At 39.7% G+C, this 19052-nt stretch overlaps 1 protein-coding gene across 2 annotated transcripts in view; it reads right to left on the bottom strand.

The window, feature by feature from the left end:
• Nucleotides 1-6968, bottom strand: part of gpc6b (glypican 6b) — a 104096-nt gene extending 97128 nt beyond the window's left edge. For both annotated transcript variants that reach the window (XM_089002293.1, XM_089002291.1), the window contains exon 1: nt 6463-6968. In XM_089002293.1, coding sequence (XP_088858419.1) covers nt 6463-6613 — 151 coding nt within the window. In that variant the 5' untranslated portion in view covers nt 6614-6968. The remainder of the gene's footprint in view (nt 1-6462) is intronic.
• Nucleotides 6969-19052: the final 12084 nt, after the last annotated feature.

Raw genomic sequence — 19052 nt, forward strand, 5'->3', positions numbered from 1 at the left:
CTGACTCCAGCACCAATTCACCACTGCGTCCCCAAAATATTTGTTCCGTCTGCTCTTAGGTCAGCCCGTTTCGTCTTTGTGCGTCACGATGCCCACCGCTCTCCCCTCCGACCGCCGTACGACGGCCCGTTTAGAGTGCTCGAACACGGTGAAAAGAGTTTTGTGCTCGATATGGGTGGGCGGAGGGAGGGCATTTCAATAGACAGGCTCAAACCGGCTCATTTAGTTGCAGGCGAGGACGTTTCGCCTGCCCAGGCCCCACGTCGCGGACGCCCTCCGAAACCTCCAGCCTCACCGCGGCATGCCAGGGTTGAGTGTCGTTCCCCCACTGAGGTCTCGCCCGAATCACCTTCACCACCGAAAGACGGACTGCGTAGTCGTTGGGGCAGGCTGGTTAAGCCCCCTGCAAAATTTTCACCTTGACCTTCCTTCTGGGTGTTCTGGGGGGGGCTGTATGGCGGGCACTAGGACCAGGCATCTCACCCAGCAGGTGCAGAGGAGGGGGCGGTTCATGTTACATATATTACACTGCTTTTGCTGTTCAGTTCAGATCCACTTGTTAGCCGTTGGAATAAACACGTCTCCACATTTAGTCGTGTGTGCTCATTCCTCAACGGCTACACTTATATATTATATTTGAAAAACTTTATTCATTCATTGAAGTTGTGCCTTATACTCCAGTGCGCCTTATATCAGAAAAAAAGTTTGAAAATACACCATTCCTTGGAGGTGAGCCTTCTTACAGTGCAGTTCGCCTTATACACCGGAAAATAGGGTACTTCAAGCTGTAACCACAATAATAAACACAAGAAATTGACATCTCTGGAGGGCCAGTCAAAAGTCACAATCTTCAAAACAGTTGAAAACTGTTCAGATATTGTCCCTAAGAGTGTCCTTCCAGTGAAGTGGAGCTTTTTAAACGTGTTTATCAGGACCAAACACGTCCCATGTCGGAAATCATCTGAAACAAGCACGATATGTTGACTCCTCTTCCCATTCAGCTTTGCTTTAACAAAATTCCTCCCCGTGAGACATTTCTGCTGATGCAGGATGAAAAACACTCATGCTATGCGCGCCGCGTGCCAAGATTTTTAGATGAAACCATCACTTCTGCAAACTCACCTTTACGCTTAACTGCCGACTTTAATCACCTCCCCACGCCACCACCACAGCTGTTTCTGTTTGGAACTGAGAGACACCGCGAACACCATCGTGCTTTTTGCAGCTGTTTCTTCTCGAGTTTCGTCGTGCCAATGAACGCGAAAGAATTGGAACATGGTCCGTCATGCTAGGAAATTTGAATTATTATATTTCCCGCTTTCACACACCGCAAAGTGTTCTCGAAGGAATTCAGTGAGAAATCGGAGAATAAACTAAAGCATTTTATTGCTTTTGAATTGGACTATTTCCAACTCGTAGGGGAAAAATCCAGCCACTTTCATACTTGTAGAGCCACAGAAAATCTGGAGTGAAGCTCACACTGCCTTGGTCGCCGAACACATTTGAGACAAAAAAAATCATGCAGTTGAAAGTCTTCAATGAATGTAACGTGAGTTTTAGGGAATGTGTGAAAAAGTTTGGGCTATCCGGAGAACCATGCAAACTTCACAGAGCAGGACAAGATTCCAACGCAGAGCCTTATAACTGTGGGGCAGACGTTCAACGTGCTGCCCCAACATAAAGGAAAATGATCTAAGTACTAAATCATGATAAGCCATAAAAATGTCATATATTGCCTGAGGTATTGGGAGATGCTTCATGAAGGACAAAGGCACGCAATCAGACCTCTCCAAGGGCAAACAATCCCAAATATGTCTGACTTCCATGAATTATCTTGGTATCATGGCAGATGGCAACAGGCATGACAATGTGGCTTCCAATTTCCATTAACAACTTTTTTTTTAAACACGGCGCCATCAGGTGAATGAACAGTGCTATGGCACCACTTGGTGTGGATAAATTCTTGATCAAATTTCCGTCTTTGCACTACAATCTCAGTTTTGTTTTGCATGATCCTGTTTATAATAATGATAATAATATATTTTATTGATTAGCGCCTTTCAAAGCTCTCAAGGACACTTTACAATCACAAAACGAGGACATGGATAAAATCACATAAAATTACAAAAAGAACAAGAGATAAAACTATAAAGAGAATGATTTAAACAGGTGGATTTTGAGATGGATTACAAATGGATGAATATACTTTTAGCTTGTGTGATTGGTGGTTTAGTAACTCTCCTAAATAGTAAAAGTGGGAGGGTACAGGTAATTCTTAGTACCGTCTGTACCTTTTGATTTTTTTTTATCCATTTTTTTTCAGCTTTGTGAAATTTACACATTCTGGGTGGTGGGATATTAAAATTGCACACTTTCGCCGAGACTTTCCTCAACCAGGAGGCTGTAGTAAGTTAAGCCCCTTTTTATGGTTAAACATCAAATCATATTGCATGACTGGACCCTTCGCACCCTGCCCATCACCTTTTCCAGCTACTCCCCTGAGGATCCATGCGAACCAAATCCAGCATTTAAACTGCTTCTTAACTGTATAGTGCCTCTTTGCAATTTTCTACTACCCTTTGGAACAGCATCCCATTATAATCATGGTAGCTCCAGCTCTGTACTCACTTGAGCCATTATTACTGACCTATATAATCTCCAGCACCAGACACTTAGAGACACCTGCATAATTGCACACGTGTTGAACTACAAATACAGCGACTATCACTTTTAAATACATAGTTCAATGACTTCCTGCACCAACTTTAGAACTGTCTCCATATTTCATTCTACAATTGGTCACTTCAGCTCTGCTTGGTATTTTACACATTGTCTGACAGTTGTTCCTGAGAGGCACCACTATCATTAAGGAATTATATTAAATTAGATTATCTTTTATTAGTGGCCTCTATAAATATTTGTCACGTCTTTTTTCAAATGATACTAGTGCAGCGTGTTCGACCGGAGACAAATTCCTTGTGTGTCCTACATATTTGGCCAATAAAGATTATTCTGATTTGAATCCTGACGTCGATTAATTGCTTTCATGGTCTGCTCGTGACCATCTGGTGATCGACTCATGAAGGTACCTTGAAATTTGTCTGAAAGCACCATTCACACAGTCATTGTAATGATGAAAAGGGTTGAGTTTTGAATCATTTCATATTTGAAACAGTATAGGATGGTTGTGAAAGCCATGGAAGGTGCCGACGTGGCCTCAGTGTGCTGCGAGATGCATTGCTAGGCAACGATTAAACAACAGCCAGCTCGCTCACCTTTATTCTAATTAAACATCTCCAAACCTACATTCAGTCATGAGCACAGTCCTCTGATTAAGTATGAATAACTTATTGTATTAAATGCAGAAGGCAAACACACGCTCCTTCAAAGGAGACATTTTAATGACTAGGGATGATCAATTTCCAAGTCTGCTTCACATCAGTGGAAAATGGACCACAGCACCGAAAAACTGCTGCCAGTGCCCTGTGGAGAACTTGGCGAACTATACTTGATGAACAGACTTTGTTAAAGCACCTTCACCTTGCAGTGAACAACGTGAACAAGAGCCCTGGGGTACTTGTTGTCTGACTATTGGATTGCATCAACTTTTGAATGACGATTGAGTTTCATAAACGTTTGGTAAGCCTCCAGTTGGTAAGCCTCAAATTCTCTCAGCCAGCTATACAACATAATTGCGAGTGAGATGCGCTTTAATTGCCTTTTATGACATTTTTAATCATGTGGAAAAAAGAGTCCCTTGTGTTTGGAGACACTTAAGCAAGCAAGTGGAAGCCGCAATTCCGCCTGGCGTTGGCGCTAAAATGTGCGCTTGGACGAGTTAGTTAATCTGCTTATGGCTGACCATTCATTATCCATTATCTATACACGCAGGGTTGGCTCCAGCACGGAGCAGGCAGGCAATCTCACCGCAGCCGCCTGGAGGGACTCTTCACATTAGGATTAAATATTGTTATCGTCATGTAGAGCAGCTCGTGCGTAATTAACTGCCGTGCTTTGAGGAAGTAAAGATACCCAGCCTGACCGCCGACCTCTACGACAGAGTATGAGGGCCACAAAACAAAGGAAAATTACCAAGAAAAAAAAGATGTGGCAATGTGTTCTCATCCCAGAAAAGAAGTCTCACTTGAAAAGAATAAAGTTGCAATTCACAGTGAATGAGTGTTAAAGGGCAACCGACATCACTTTTTTGTTTTTTTAACTGACATCAGAAAAACATTTTATAGTGTCTAAAATACCCAAAACACAGTCAAATGCAAAACCAATAAAAATAACTTAAAGTGTCCAAAATCTGCAAAAAATTGAGCTGCGAATTGGGCATTTTCAGAAAGTCCCGCCCCCAGTTCGTGATGTCATGCCAAGACGTCTTGCATTGCTGGAGCATAAAAACAATGGCTTCAGATTTGGATAATATGCTTTCTTGTTACACATCCAGTTATGAATATAATTCAAATAGTTCTGAAGAGGAAAGTATACATGTTTGCAATCGATTAAAGTATTTATTCCGTGTCATTTTGAGGCAAACGGGCGGGGGGAATGTCTCACCCAAAATGAAGCAAGAAAAATGGCCACCGAGCTGTGAGGAATGAATCAGCCCGTTTCCCCAGGCTGATACATTCCTTCCATGGAACTTGACTCCCTCTGCTGGCGGCTTTTGGATGTAACACAAGGGTTTCAAAAAAACAGTACAGCAAAATACATTGACGTGATGGAAGGACCGCTACAATGTGTCTTTTTTACGGTAAAGGGCGGTCCTTTTCTCACGTCACGTGAGGACTCGTCACCAACTCAAAAACAAGACTTCCTGAATGTTCAGCGCGAGTCTTAAAACGTAAAATATAGCTATATGCGGTGGAATCTTATTAAAATACACCCAGTCGAAGTCATTTGAAGCCATTTTACAAATTATGGACACAACTTGTCCGGAGACGTTGGTTGTCCTTTAACATTCGCACTGGTTCACAAATAGATTTTCTTTTCTCATCATATGCCAACTTTATTTTCACAACATGAAATGGTAACTTTTCTTACTAATAATAAAAATAATCATAACAATTTACATTTTTCTCTTAATTTGAAAACTGAGTCCATCAATATAAACACCTGGATTTTTTTAAATTAATTTTAAAAAAATCCACCGCTAAATTATTACTTTTTTCTTTTATCATCAATATATTTCAAAGTTACAATTACTTTATATATGAATTATTTTTAATAAAAATATAAATACGTACATGTATATTTATATATCTATATGTATTGGTTATAATGTATAACCAACCAGTAACAGACAGATGCCAGTTTTGATGGTAATAAGAAAAGAAAAACTGACAGAGTAAGCACATACAATAAGTGATGTTTTGTCAGTTGTTGATTTATTGACCACCGGTTACCAAGGCACGCACGATGTGTGACATTTCATTTACTTTGGAAATGTTTGAGCCAAATAGATGAGTGTAAATATTCATTGTAATATATTTGATTTAGTTGTCACAGTGTTCCATAATGGATGAGCAATAAAATGATTGTGTATAATGATGATGACAGATTTGACGGATGGATTGCCCAGCCGCTGCTGAATGGCGGACCGGCAAAATTTACGGATGTGACTACCTCTGATTGTTATTTATTTTTTTCTCAAAACATTTACTTTTTTTCTCACGACTGCTGTGTTTTAGATTTAGATACTTTGGCCCATATTGTACTTTTTTTTTTATTTTTTAGTAGAATTACTACAGTGTACCCGACGCTTAAGAGCTTAACGTCATTTTGCAACCTAACTGAAATATTCTCAAACCAAAACAATTCTTCCCATTAAGATGAATGGAAGTACAATTAATACATTCCCTCCTCAAAACGAAGTCAACTTTGTGGGTGGGGATCAATCAAGTGAGTGGAGGGTGGGGCCTGTAGTTGACCCGCCCAAACAGCAACACCTTTTCTTGGGCTTCCTAATAGCATAATCAATTGCACTTTTTATCTTCTTGGAAGATTAAAACAGATGCTGGAAAGAAAGGGGAAAACGATCTGCAACAAACAAACTGAATCAATTTATCTGAACGTAGGTAAATAAGCCGACTTTCAAGAAACCAGGTTCCACTTCTGAGATTTTTTTTTCAGCATTAAAATGGTCCAACTTCAGATATGCATAAAATTACAGTATTCTCTTGGTCATTCTCAGATATGATGCCTACATTTAGTTTTCAATAAAAATCCAACTTAATTCTATTGTATTTACAGTATAAGGCTGTGTCGTAAGGCTTACTTCTAGCAGTAGAAGTTGAAAACGTTTGTTTAGCACGTGGAAAATGAACAAGTGGTTGAGATCTTGCTCCACCCTCAAACTCAGCAGCAAACCCAAAAGAGCATGACTATTTTTTTTTCTTTTTATGGCCATTAAACAATACTTTGATTCTCAGTGTACCAGTTGCATTGCAGTCTTACCTGGAATCTCCTTGAGTGGAACGTCCGTGAAGCTGAAGCCCCTGGCAACACAAGCATCCCTCATCTTACTGCAATTCCTTGCTTTCAATTCTGCTTTCACTGCTATGCACAGCGCTAAAAAAGTGTAAACGAGCATCTCCAATCTGTGCATTGTGGACTTGGATTTAAGAAAAAAGATCCAGGAGTTGATCTGCTGGAGCAGCTATTACTAAAAACATAAAATTAAAAATAAATAAATCCAAAAAAAATAAACGGATAGACAATAACCGCAATATCCACTGGAACTTGGATCTTTCACTCAGTTACAGTCTGCACAGTCAAGTATAAGAACGTGTGCCTAAGGAAAAAAAAATGTTTAAAATGCGGCAAAATGTGCTTAATTAAGAGCCCCCCACCATGCACCGCTTGAGAGATGGCGCGCTTGAATGTGCCACATGGATCCGGAGCAGTGAAGTGCTCTTCTCGACACTGGCGTTCAACTTGTCTGAGACCGGCAGTGCGCTGCGTTCAAGTGCAACTGCTGTGCGAGTGGCTGCAGAGGAGAGGCTCCTCTGTGAGCCTCTCATCTGATGCTCAGGCTGTGCAAAGCAGCTCACAAAATGTGGACTGGAGTAAAACAGCAGAGACCAATTTCAAATACCTCGGCTTACAAACGCTTTAGCTCACAAACTTTTCACCTAACGAACATTAAATTCGCGAGAATATAATCTTGGCACACGGACTAGTTTTTGGCAGAAGAACACCAAACCAGACGGCCGAACAGCGCCACCGTGGCTGCCGGACTACTTCTTCACACCCACTTTTTTGAGTGCAAACGTGGTTTATTATGGAGTGGATACTTTTTCTTTTTTTGGGAGAGAAAAAGACCCCACCACAGGCTAGTGTTAAGCCGAAGAGGACACAAAAGAAAATTACGGTCAGGCAGAAGAAGGAAATCATCGAGAAAAAAACTGACGAGGTGTGCATTTGTGTGACTTAGCGTCCCAGTACCAGTACACTAAGTCGACCGTTGCTACGTGTGGCTAAGGGGTTTTCTGTGGTGTCTAAGCAACCGTCTCAGGCAAGAGAAGAGGTTGAAAAACTTCTGTTGATTTGGATTAATGAAAAGCAGCTAGTAGGGGACAGTGCGAGTGGGTGTATTATCGCTGAGAAAGCAAGGCCACTTCACTCGGATATCATCAAGACGCAACTACAACAATTACCATCACAGAGGTAAATAAAATGACTTTATTTTACAGCCCAGTTTATTTCTTTAATTTCAATACAATAGCACATTTCTTATATATACAATAAGGTAGTTTATTTTGTGTAGTTTTAAGGCTTATTTAGTAGAAAAAAAAACAATTTATGGGGACCTGGAAAGGGATTATTCTCATTTTTAATGGTTTCCTATGGGAAATTAATGTTTGGAAGACATATTTTTCGCCTTAAACACACTTTATGGGAACCAATTAAGTTTGTAAGCCGAGGTATCACTGCAGGAGGGTCCAAATGTGGTCGGCCAGATCATTTTGTTATTGTAAAATTCCACGATGCTTGCTAATGTCCGAACCGAAATTTCAAATTGTACCATGTAAACCACAATAACAGACATTATTTTTTAATTCAAACTAGTTATTCATTATTTTTGTGCACTCTATATGTAATGTGGAGGGGATTAAACAAAGGCTTCCCCAAATTCATAGCGGCCCCCCAAAAGGAAACCAGAACAAAAATGATGCCCGCTGCAAAAAAATGAGTTTGGCACCCTTGTTCTAATATGTACTGTAGCCTAACTGTAAATAATAAATGAATGCAAAGAGATTAATATTCACATTCTTACTCATTACATCTTGTGAGAAATGAAAGGAGACCCAAAAAATATCTGAATAAAACTATGGATGAAAACAATGCTCAAAGCCAAACCAATGAATGAGCCAAAAATGAATGTGTTCATTTTTTTTGAGAGAGCTCTTCCAACACACCCGATTCAAAAGATCAGAATAGTCATTTCCCTCCTAAAGAACTTGCTGATAAAATGATCATTTGAAAGGGTTCATGAACAGCACAGACAGATGGAAAACGTGCAGGATAGCGGCCCTCCAGGATCTGAGTTTAATACCCCTGAGCTAAGCTAAGCTAACTTAGCCAGAGAAGCCTCAAGACGCACGAGACAAGTTTAACTGGCATGGCGATTTAGCGGAAAACGCTTTGCGCTCCTAAAGTAGAGACTGGAAGTATGTGAAGAGGCTTGAGCTTGTTGAGTGCTATTTTACATCGACATAACCATAACCACCTACACTATGTATTCAACAAACACCATCAAATGTGTTCTAAGTAGCAATATTACACATGTTACATCAAACCTTAATTTCCTACTTATTAAGTTGGAAGTCAACAAAACTCTCTTTTTAGTGTGCGTATTCCTCCACAGCAACGACGATACCATTGAGTAAATGTTTTCATTTGCAACATAACGTGTGGTAAACGTGGATGCAGCCAAACGTGTTTCGGGGCAATGCAAATGGTGCTAATTACAGTATTTGCCAATGTATAAGGCGCACTGGAGTATAAGGCGCACCCCCAAGGAATGCTATATTTTCAAATGTGTTCCATGTATAAGGCGCACTGCAGTATAAAGGTGCACCTTCAATGAATGAAAAAAAGTTTTCCAAATATAATATATAAATATATAAAAGTTTCCAAATATAGGGCACACCACATTATAAGGTGCTACAGTTACAGTGCTACAGGTGATGTTGTTACGCACAACTTTTTCTACAGGGGGAAGTGGAGTCTGTGGCTTCTGACGGTATTGGAGAGAATTGTTGTGGCTTAATATTACTTCACATATAAGGCGCACCTGCGTATAAGGCACCGGGTCAACGTTTGAAGAAATTGAAGGCTTTTGGGTGTGCCTTATACTCCAGAAAATACACGTTTTAAAATTACCTGCTAAAAACCCAAGGAGGAAATTTCGTGTCAACAAATTAAATGGTTGACGATTGATTTCGCCTCTTTTCCCGAGACTTACAAACACAAAAAATCAAGAGCAAGTATCAGAAATCAATGTTGAGAAACAACCATTCCATCCCTTCAAAACACTTACTCTTCCACTGATTGGCTGATCCTGATGTAGTACCAATGCAAATCATCGCCACTAGGAGGCATAAATGCATGCGTTTACATGCAATTACTGTACCATAAAAATCCAATTTGAAGGAACCAGTGACTTTTCTCCATTTGCGCTGTACAGTGAGGGATGATTGTTTGTCAACATTTTCCATTCCATTGCCTTTTTATGTTCCACCAAACAGGAAATCACATTAAATCCGTATCAAAGTGCATGAAGACAGTGATGGATAAAAAGGCTGCGATGAAGAGCAGAAGGCAAAGCCTTCATGACATTATCGATTGCATGTTGATCCGATGGGGTAGATCAACAGTGGATTAGCATGGCGGCCACGGCAGTGCAGATGATTCCTCAGGGTATGAGAAACCATCCCTGTTTTACCTCAAGAATAAAGGATATTTTGTTTCATGCAAAATGGATGGCCGGTGTACTGGTAACCTGTCGTCGTAAATTCCATATCTTCATCATGTGTTGCTTGCTCATATAATATTCACAATGTGAGTTTTTACCATTCACCTGACATGATGATCAACATTGCGGAGAGAGTATGAAAGCATGCAAAAGAGGAAACCTCATGCATTTTCAATGAACATGCTTCATATGCATCGCAATTGTGTGACCATGTCCATACACTTGCTCACATATCATGGAAATAAAATAATTAAAATTAAACTTGACATGTGAGTCAACATTAAAGATAAAGAGTTCACAAATGTCGTTTTTTTTTTTTACTTTGAAATTCAACTTTGTATTACCTTGTTGAGCAGCAGTGGAAGGGTACCAGAAAAATAATTTAAAAAAACTGAATTTATTTGATGCTAAAAATAGTGGCTCAAAATCAATGTAAAAGCTTTATGTAATAAAATTGTAAATAAATGCTATGAGCTCAAATCACCTTTTAATATTGTGTGGGATACAGATCGACCAGCCAGGGTGCCTGTGATTCAACCCAAGAATGTTGCCGTTTTCAAAATTGCAGCCGCCTAACATTCCTGCGCACGAAAAGACACACATGGCTTCTATTAGCATTTATCATTCATATGTTGAATTCCTGTGCTTGTTATGACTTTTAAAATCAGTTTGATTTTAATGACTTATAGACAAAAATTCCTTGGAATTGAAGCGGATTTACGTGCACGTTCCACTATGACGTACCTGATCCACTGGTGAAAAATACGCTTTGATTCTCTCCTATTTCATCTAGAACTGCTTCATGCAACAAAGAGGATGCAGAAAGTGCTTAAGATTGAATGGCTGTCTGTGTCATTGTGTTGTCATGTTATATGTTATTTAGTTTTTTTGTTCTTTTGACTTAAAGATGGCGTCGCGAGAGTGTCTGCCTTTCCAGCAGCTCCTGTATTTTGTTTTTCCACTTCTTCCTTTCCTCTTCCTTTCAAAACTTCGCTCCTGTGAAATGTAAATTTCTCCACTGTGAAACTAATAAAGGCTAATCCAAATATAAACATTCTTAATCAAATAAATTAGTGATGGGTTCAATTTGTCCCATGACCACACTCATAACTCAAAACACTCAAATCATCTTTTCCCATTGAAATGAATGGACCTGCCATTATACTGTTCTCGCACCAGCACTGTTCATAACCACCCCTACTAGCCGAGACACACACAAACAGTTGCCTTATGGTCGTAATTGTAGCAATGAATAACATATCCCTCCACAATACGATGCATCATTTGGTACAATTAAAAATATATACTGTACATATTATACAATCGAATGGCTGTTGTGTTAAATCCTTGTGCATTCAGACAGAGAGCAATACTATTCATTGAGAAGTAGTACATCTTCAGTTTATCCATATTACACGAATATTAGGCACTCTACACTTAGGACTAAGAATACATAAATGAATGAAAAATTCATTACTATATGATTTTTTTCAGACTGGAACACATTTGTGTGTTGTTATCATATCCATACTGTGTGGTTTCACTCGCTCCTTTGTTTTGCAAAATGGTGCTTTAAGAATATAGACTGACCGTCATTTTTAGTACAAATAGAACGTTGTCGCAAAATTCTCACAAAAGCTTGGCATTCTTACCCATGAAAATGTGACTTAATTGCATCATGGCGAAAAGGGACAAAAAAACTCTCCTGCACCTTGAAACGACATGATGTTCATTTCCTAAATGTCTTTTGTTTGCCTTTAGAATTCATTCGTTTAACTTCTCGAGCTAATTTAAACACAACATTGTTGTTGACTATATTCACAACAGTATCGAAACCTAAATTTCATTTCATATCTGGTGTCAGAAACTGCCATTTCTTATTCTAACTTTAATTATTCACTCTAGGATCTTTGTTATCTTGTTATTCCTCCAGCTATTACTCACAAAAGGTATCAAAATAAACACATTTAAAGAGAGAGAAGGGGCGGGAAAAAAGGTTTTTGCGCCTTCTGGTCTGTAATTTGCATCAGTCAACAGGAACCGTGTGGGCTGCCAGCGCACAGGTATTGTTAAAGAAATCTTCTTGGCCTGACAATGAGACTTGGCAGTCTGTGCGACCCAAAAACAATTACGGTACAAGTTCATTTTTGCAAGCCATTATTCTCAGTATAAAAAGCAAGCAGCCTGAGGGGGGGGGGGGGGGGGGGTAATTTGCATATTTATCTGTCAAACAAGCGGAGCTTTAAAGCCACCATAACAACAGTGTATATGGAGGACGGCTCCACTCAGTTAATGATTCTAAATGTTTAATGTTGGCTTGTGAGCAAAATGCCTCAAGTGGCATTAAGTGTAATTATGATAATTAATAATACCAGGGTTGCTGAATAACTATTGTTCTCTGTGGGGTGTTGACAAATTAGGAAATGTCAAACTCATGTTGCCATGACGCCTGATCTTTATTTACTGACCGGCGTTCTCAGACATTGAATATGTTTCTGGGGATAGAGAATGTTCTCTGTCAATTCCTTGGCCAAAAGTCCCAATTCGACTGCTGGAAAAATTTACATTTGTGTGTGTGTGTGTGTGTGTGTGTGTGTGTGTGTGTGTGTGTGTGTGTGTGTGTGTGTGTGTGTGTGTGTGTGTGTGTGTGTGTGTGTGTGTGTGTGTGTGTGTGTGTGTGTGTGTGTGTGTGTGTGTGTGTGTGTGTGTGTGTGCGCGCGCACAGAGATGGAATGTCTGAGAGTGCACTGAGGCGAAGTCTTATTTATTTCTCAATGGAGGCCACCTCTGTGCCGCAGTCATAGCATAAATGCTCGACCCACAGAAACAGGAATTTAAAAAAAAGCAATATGAGATCCAACAGTACTAAATGAGTAAAACTTGGCTACATATTGAAAGTTCGCTGCAAAGGAAAAAAAAAAGGATATAAAACGTAATGAAAATAATATTAACTGTGTTTTATATATATATATATATATATATATATAGGGCGGTAGTCAAGTGGTTAGCACACCGGCTTCACAGTGCAGAGGTGGCCGGTTCGCGTCCCGGTCCGGCCTCCCTGTGTGGAGCTTGCATGTTCTCCCTGGAAAACACTCCAAAAAGGATATAGGTGTGAGTGTGAGAGTGACTGTTGTACGTCTTTGTGTGCCCTGCGATTGGCTGGCAACCAATTCAGGGTGTCCCCCGCCTCGTGCCCGAAGACAGCAACCCCCGCGATAATGAGGAATAAGCGGTACGGAAAATGAGATGATATATATATATATATATATATATATATATATATATATATATATATATATATATATATACACACACACATATATATACATACATACACACACACACACACACATATACATATATATATATATATATATGTTTTTTTTTTTTCCTGAGGGAGGATCACAAAGGGTCTTATGAAAGCACCTGCACACGGCTTTTCTGATATTGCTCTTGCCTGGATTTTCACCTGAGCCCACTTTGCTCCCAGCTGTATGTCATGCAGTCCGCACTCACTAAATGAGATGTGAATGACTTTGTATTCTGCACGCACGTAGGGGAGTGTTCAATATTATGGGTGGTCTCCACATCAGTGACTAAAGTTTTCACATTTTTATCTCACCACAAATGTATTAAAAGCAAGAGTCGTTAAATGCATCTTTTGAGGTGTATTTGCAAGTAAAGGAATCATCAGGTGTCTAGGTCCGGGGGCCAAAATCTGGCCTGTCACATCATTTTATTCAGCCCACGAAAGCAAATCCAACTTGCGAAATTCCATGATGCTTGCTAAAGTCCAAACAAAAAATCAAATTGTCCCTCGTAAACCACAATAACAGTAATTATTTTTGACTTCATTAATTTGTTGTGCGCTTAATATGCAAAATGCGGAGGAGATTAAGCATTCTGATTGCTTCCCCAAATTCATATCAGAGAAAGAGGAAACTGTAACTACAATGTGGCCTGCGGCAAAAAAAAAAAAAAAAAGAGTTTGGCACTCTTGTTTTACGTGAGTCCACAGGTTGAGTGTACCCTATACTGCATGTAAAATAGTCAAATCAAGTCAAAAATATATATTTTGTTTTGTCTATGAATAAATAATTTTAGGCCTCATTCAGTGCTGCATTTGGACCAGCGCACATGGGCTGTCATGTGCACACTTACAATCAGTGAAACATTGACCATTCCAAGAAGTAAGCCATCAATTTTCTGATCCGCTTTATCTTCACAAGTGTCGCGTGCCAAGTGTGCCTTTACCAGCTGTCTTCTGGCAGTAGAATCTATCGCAGGGCACCATTAAGTAATCCATTTTTAAATCAATTTTCTAAAAATCAATGTGTAATCTAAAGAACATTTAATACATCAATGGTCAACCATGATAAGTTATGTGAATCTGCTTCCAAAAAAAAGTTTCAAAGAACTTCTATAACTCTCGGTACTTTTTTAATGCAATTATTATCATATTTGAGCATTACATTTCTTTTTACAAATACATTCTACTCATTTGACGCTCGACCATTGACTGTTTTTAATGAAAGTGCTGAAAGGTAGGTTTAATTAAAGCAGATTAAATAGGATTTGTTTACAGGCTCATTTGCTTCTATAGGAGACACTCATTATCTCTTGTTGCACTGTCTGAAAGGGTCACTTTAGCTTAAAGGAATTAACATTGAAAGTTTGTTTCCCTTTTTCTTTTTTTTAATAGAACTTCATTATACTCTGGAGGGAAATGAAAGCATAATGAAGATGTCTGTCTCCTTAATAATGTTAGCCAGCTCAAGGATGAAATGTATCCATCAGGGTTTCAAATTGCCTTTTAAAACCAATCAAATTCCCGACAGCCAGTGGGAGTGAGCGAGAAGGCCTAATGTTGAAATGTCACATCATCACTTCTTGCTCAATGCTGTTCAAAGTATAAATGGCCAAAATGCAAAATTCCTCACGTCCCCCAATGCGTAAAGGCCCGTCGTCCTCTTTTTGGTGAATCAGTGCCCTCCATCTAACCCGGTTTTGTGCATCCTCTTCTCTCACACCAGCTACCTTCATGTCCTCTTTCACAACATCCATAAACCTCCTATTTGCCTTTCCTGTCAGCCTCCTGCCTTGCCATTCAAGAGTCAACTTCCTCCTCCTAATATATTCACTCTCTCTACTCTGGATATATCCAAACCATCTTCACCTCTGCTACCTCCAGCATTGCTTCTTGTCTTTTCTTCAGTGGCATTATCCCCAGTCCAAACAACATGGCTGGCCGACCTCACCATAGTTTTAATACACCCTTCCTTTCATTTTAGCTGAAACCCTTCTATCACACATCACACCTGAGACTTTTCTGCAGCTGTTCCACCCTGCCTGTGCATGCTTCTTCACCTCTTTTCTACACTCTCCATTGCTCTGTACAGTTGACCCAAAGTACAGTTCTACCTTGACTTATGAACTTAATTGGTTACCAGAAAGTGTGTGTAAGGCGCAAAGTGTGTATTCCAAACTTTAATTTCTCATAGGAAACCATTAAAATGACAAGAATCCGTTCTCAGGTGCCCATAAAACATAATTTTCAACTAAATAAGCCTTAAAACTGTACACAATATACCTTATTTTATGTTTAATAAATGTGCTATGGTATTGTAATTCAATAAATAAACTGCTGTATAATAAAGTTGTTTTATTTACCTTTGTGATGGTCGTTGATGGCTTGATGGAATGGATAGCTTTTTGCATAAAGTGTGTCAAGGAGCTCTGGGTTGTACATCTTAGAAGTTGTGATATTGCAACAGCAACAGATGCAGGCTGACACACTAGAAACTTCATTAATAGCTGGTTCCCTTGCTTGTATGTTCTCCTTAAGTTGTACAGATGGTTTGTGCGGGTTATTTGTGGAGCCTGATTGATGGGATATTTTAACCTTGTAGTCTATACTCTGCCATTGAACTATCAATAAAGTTGAATCGAGTCCAAATGTCATGGTTTTCTGTGCCTTTGAACTATCAATAAAGTTGAATCGAGTCCAAATGTCATGGTTTTCTGTGCCTTTGAACTATCAATAAAGTTGAAACGAGTCCAAATGTCATGGTTTTCTGTCCATTTTCTTACAATTTCTCTTGTGTGTGTGTTTCTGTTTCTGTAAGCCCTCCCCCGCTCACTGCTGCGTGTGTCCTGCTGCGTGTGTCCCCTCCCTCCTCTAAGTTAAAGCCACACGGATCTTGACCAATCATGTGCGGCTTTAACGGAAGCCTGGGGGCGGGGAAAAGAGGACAAAAAGCTATCATTTTAGCTCCTTGTTAGGAGCTCCAAGAACCGGCTCGTTCGTGAATGACACATTACTCATTGTGGCGCTGCGCGTTTCCCCAAAAATAGTTTGTATGCCAATATTATATTCTCATGAATTTAGTGTTCGTAAGGCGAAACGTTTGTTAGCTAAAGCATTCGTAAGGCGAGGTATCACTGGACTTAAAATCCTGCAACTTCTTTATAATATTTTCTCTGTAGCCTCACTCTTGTACTTGGGTCCTTTTTTTTTCGCACCTGTGTACTGCGTCTTTCTGAAACTGACCTTCATTCCTCTCCTTTCCAGGGCAAACCGCCACCTCTCTAGTTTCTCCTCCACCTGTTAGCTGCTTTCGCTACAGATCACAATGTCATCTGGAAACTATAATATACATGCCATTCTCTTCAAACTGGGACAAGGTTATGCTCTCAGAATGTATTTTACAAGTTACATATTGTTTGAATCCAGCCATTTTGACCTCCCCGCCACCAAGCTACGTAACAAGAAGCTTGAAGAGAGGAACAAAGTGGCGCACAATCTCCGGTAGTCTGCAGCGAGGCAATGCCTGAACATAATGTCATCGCTCATGCTTCATCACCTCCCCCGTTGATTGCATTGCAAACAAACATGTCCGTCGGGCTGACAGTGAGGAATGAAACTATTATGGCATCGAATTGCAATCAACGCTTATGGTATGCTAATACAGAAAACAAGAAAACAAAGTTTCCCCGTCATAAATCGTAAGAGGTTGGGCAGTTCAAAATAATGTTTGCGCAAAGCTCTCCAACTGTTGTTTTTTCCTGTTTTAGAAAAAACAAGTTCCATTTCCATCTCCCCGGGGGCCTGTAATTAGCATGCTCCCAACGCTGGATTGAAGTCCAATGTCTGCATGGACATTACAAATGAGGGGAGGGGCGGGCTGCAAATACATGCATGCAGTTAGTAGAAAGAAATAAAGCACATTAGACTAGCAGGTAAAATGTTCTATCAATAGAGCAGAATGTGCCAAATGGATTCTCACCATACTCTACGGACACGCATATGCCAATGGTATTCAAGTAAAAGCTACATTTACGTTGGAAATGATGAGACCAAATCCAATGAGAAATGTATTGATAGTAGCATTCAGTTCCAACAAGTGTAAGGTCCACAATATTTTTCTTAATGCTTAAAGGACAACCGACGTCTCCGGAGAAGTTGGGTCCATAATTTGTAAAATGGTTTTAATTGACTTCTACTGGGTGCATTTTACAAAAATTTCACCGCACATTGCTATATTTTACATTTTAAGACTCGCGCTGAATATTCCGGAAGTATTGTTTTTGAGTTGGTGACGAGTCCTCACGTTACGTCACTGAAGGAACGCCCCTGACCGAAAAAAGGACACATTGTAGCAGTCCTTCCATCACGTCAATGCATTTTGCTGTACTTTGTTTGGTCTGAAAACTTCGTGTAGCACCAAAAAGAGGAAGAAGAGGGCGACAAAGCTCTGTGTAAGGAATTAATCAACCTGTGGACACGGGCTGATTATTTCCTTACACGGAGCTTTGTCGCCATTTTCTGCCCCCAGATACCTCAAAATGGCACGGAATAAATTCTTTAATCGATTGTAAACATGTATGCTTTCCTCTTCAGAACTATTTGAATCAAATTCATTACTGGATGAGTAACAAGAAAGCATATTCTCCGAATCTGAAGCCATTGTTTTGATTCGCGAGCAAGGCAAGACGTCTTGGCGTGACATCACGAACAATGGGGCGGGACCTTCAGAAACTGGCCACTTCCGGGTTCAATTCGAAGTAGTATTTTGATACCAAGTCATTTTTGTTTTGTATTTGACTAAAAATATCATCCTGTGTGTTTTGGTTATTTTAGATGCTATAAAATGTTTTTCTGTTAGGAAACAAAAAAGTGATGTCAGTTGTCCTTTAAATTACTACTTTCTAATCGAGAGGGACAGTGAAAATGACAACATATATTTATGTGTCAAATACTTTAGCTTGCTTACAGATCACATGTAGTGCAATACACCAATGTAAATTTAATATCGAACATTCCAGTTGGAACGAGAGACAAAAAAAATCTGTTGGAAAACAAACTATTTTTAAGTGGCGGCAAGCCACAGTAAAATATCAGTAGTGTAAGTGGTATCACGCAGCCATGACAAGAAAGTATAAAAATACTATACATTTCATGCACATAATGGTAGAGTGTCACCTCTAGGTGATCAGGATGTCATCTATGGACAGCTATTTATTGTCCTGCAAAGGCAAGAGTGTGGCTGTCTTAGCCTCTATCAGCCCATTAAGTGTAATGAAGTTGGCCTAGTTAATCAGGCGTTGCCCCCATATGGAAGCATCTCCTTAATGGAGTGGCGACTTAGAAATTGCAAATGCGGTCGAGCTACAAGGTGCACAATTCGAGAGAAAGTCGTGGAACGTAGATAACCTTAGCGGATATGATTGCATATTGGGGCTGCGGTGAAGATGACAAAACAAGTGATTTACTCATTATTGTCATGTCAAGTCACAATTAAGACTTTTAAAGCTATATTCCCTCCACCCTACCTCTCACCCACACAAAAATTATAATTTGTATTTTGAGATAGTTTCAAGATACTGGATATGAGTCTTTTTGCTCATTCAGACTTTATTCTATTAATGATTCAGCTTTTGTTGCTACTGTCATGCAAATACACTCAAATGCGAGAGGAGCTAATCTGTATTGTGTCATCTTCGCTGTGGAAAAAAAACATATTTTAAAAACTCCAGTTGTATAGGTATATTAAGAACATACGTC

The sequence above is a fragment of the Hippocampus bargibanti genome, linkage group LG08 (genome assembly GCF_051943395.1).
Source record: "Hippocampus bargibanti isolate YZ-2025 linkage group LG08, ASM5194339v1, whole genome shotgun sequence".
Taxonomy (NCBI): Eukaryota; Metazoa; Chordata; class Actinopteri; order Syngnathiformes; family Syngnathidae; genus Hippocampus; species Hippocampus bargibanti.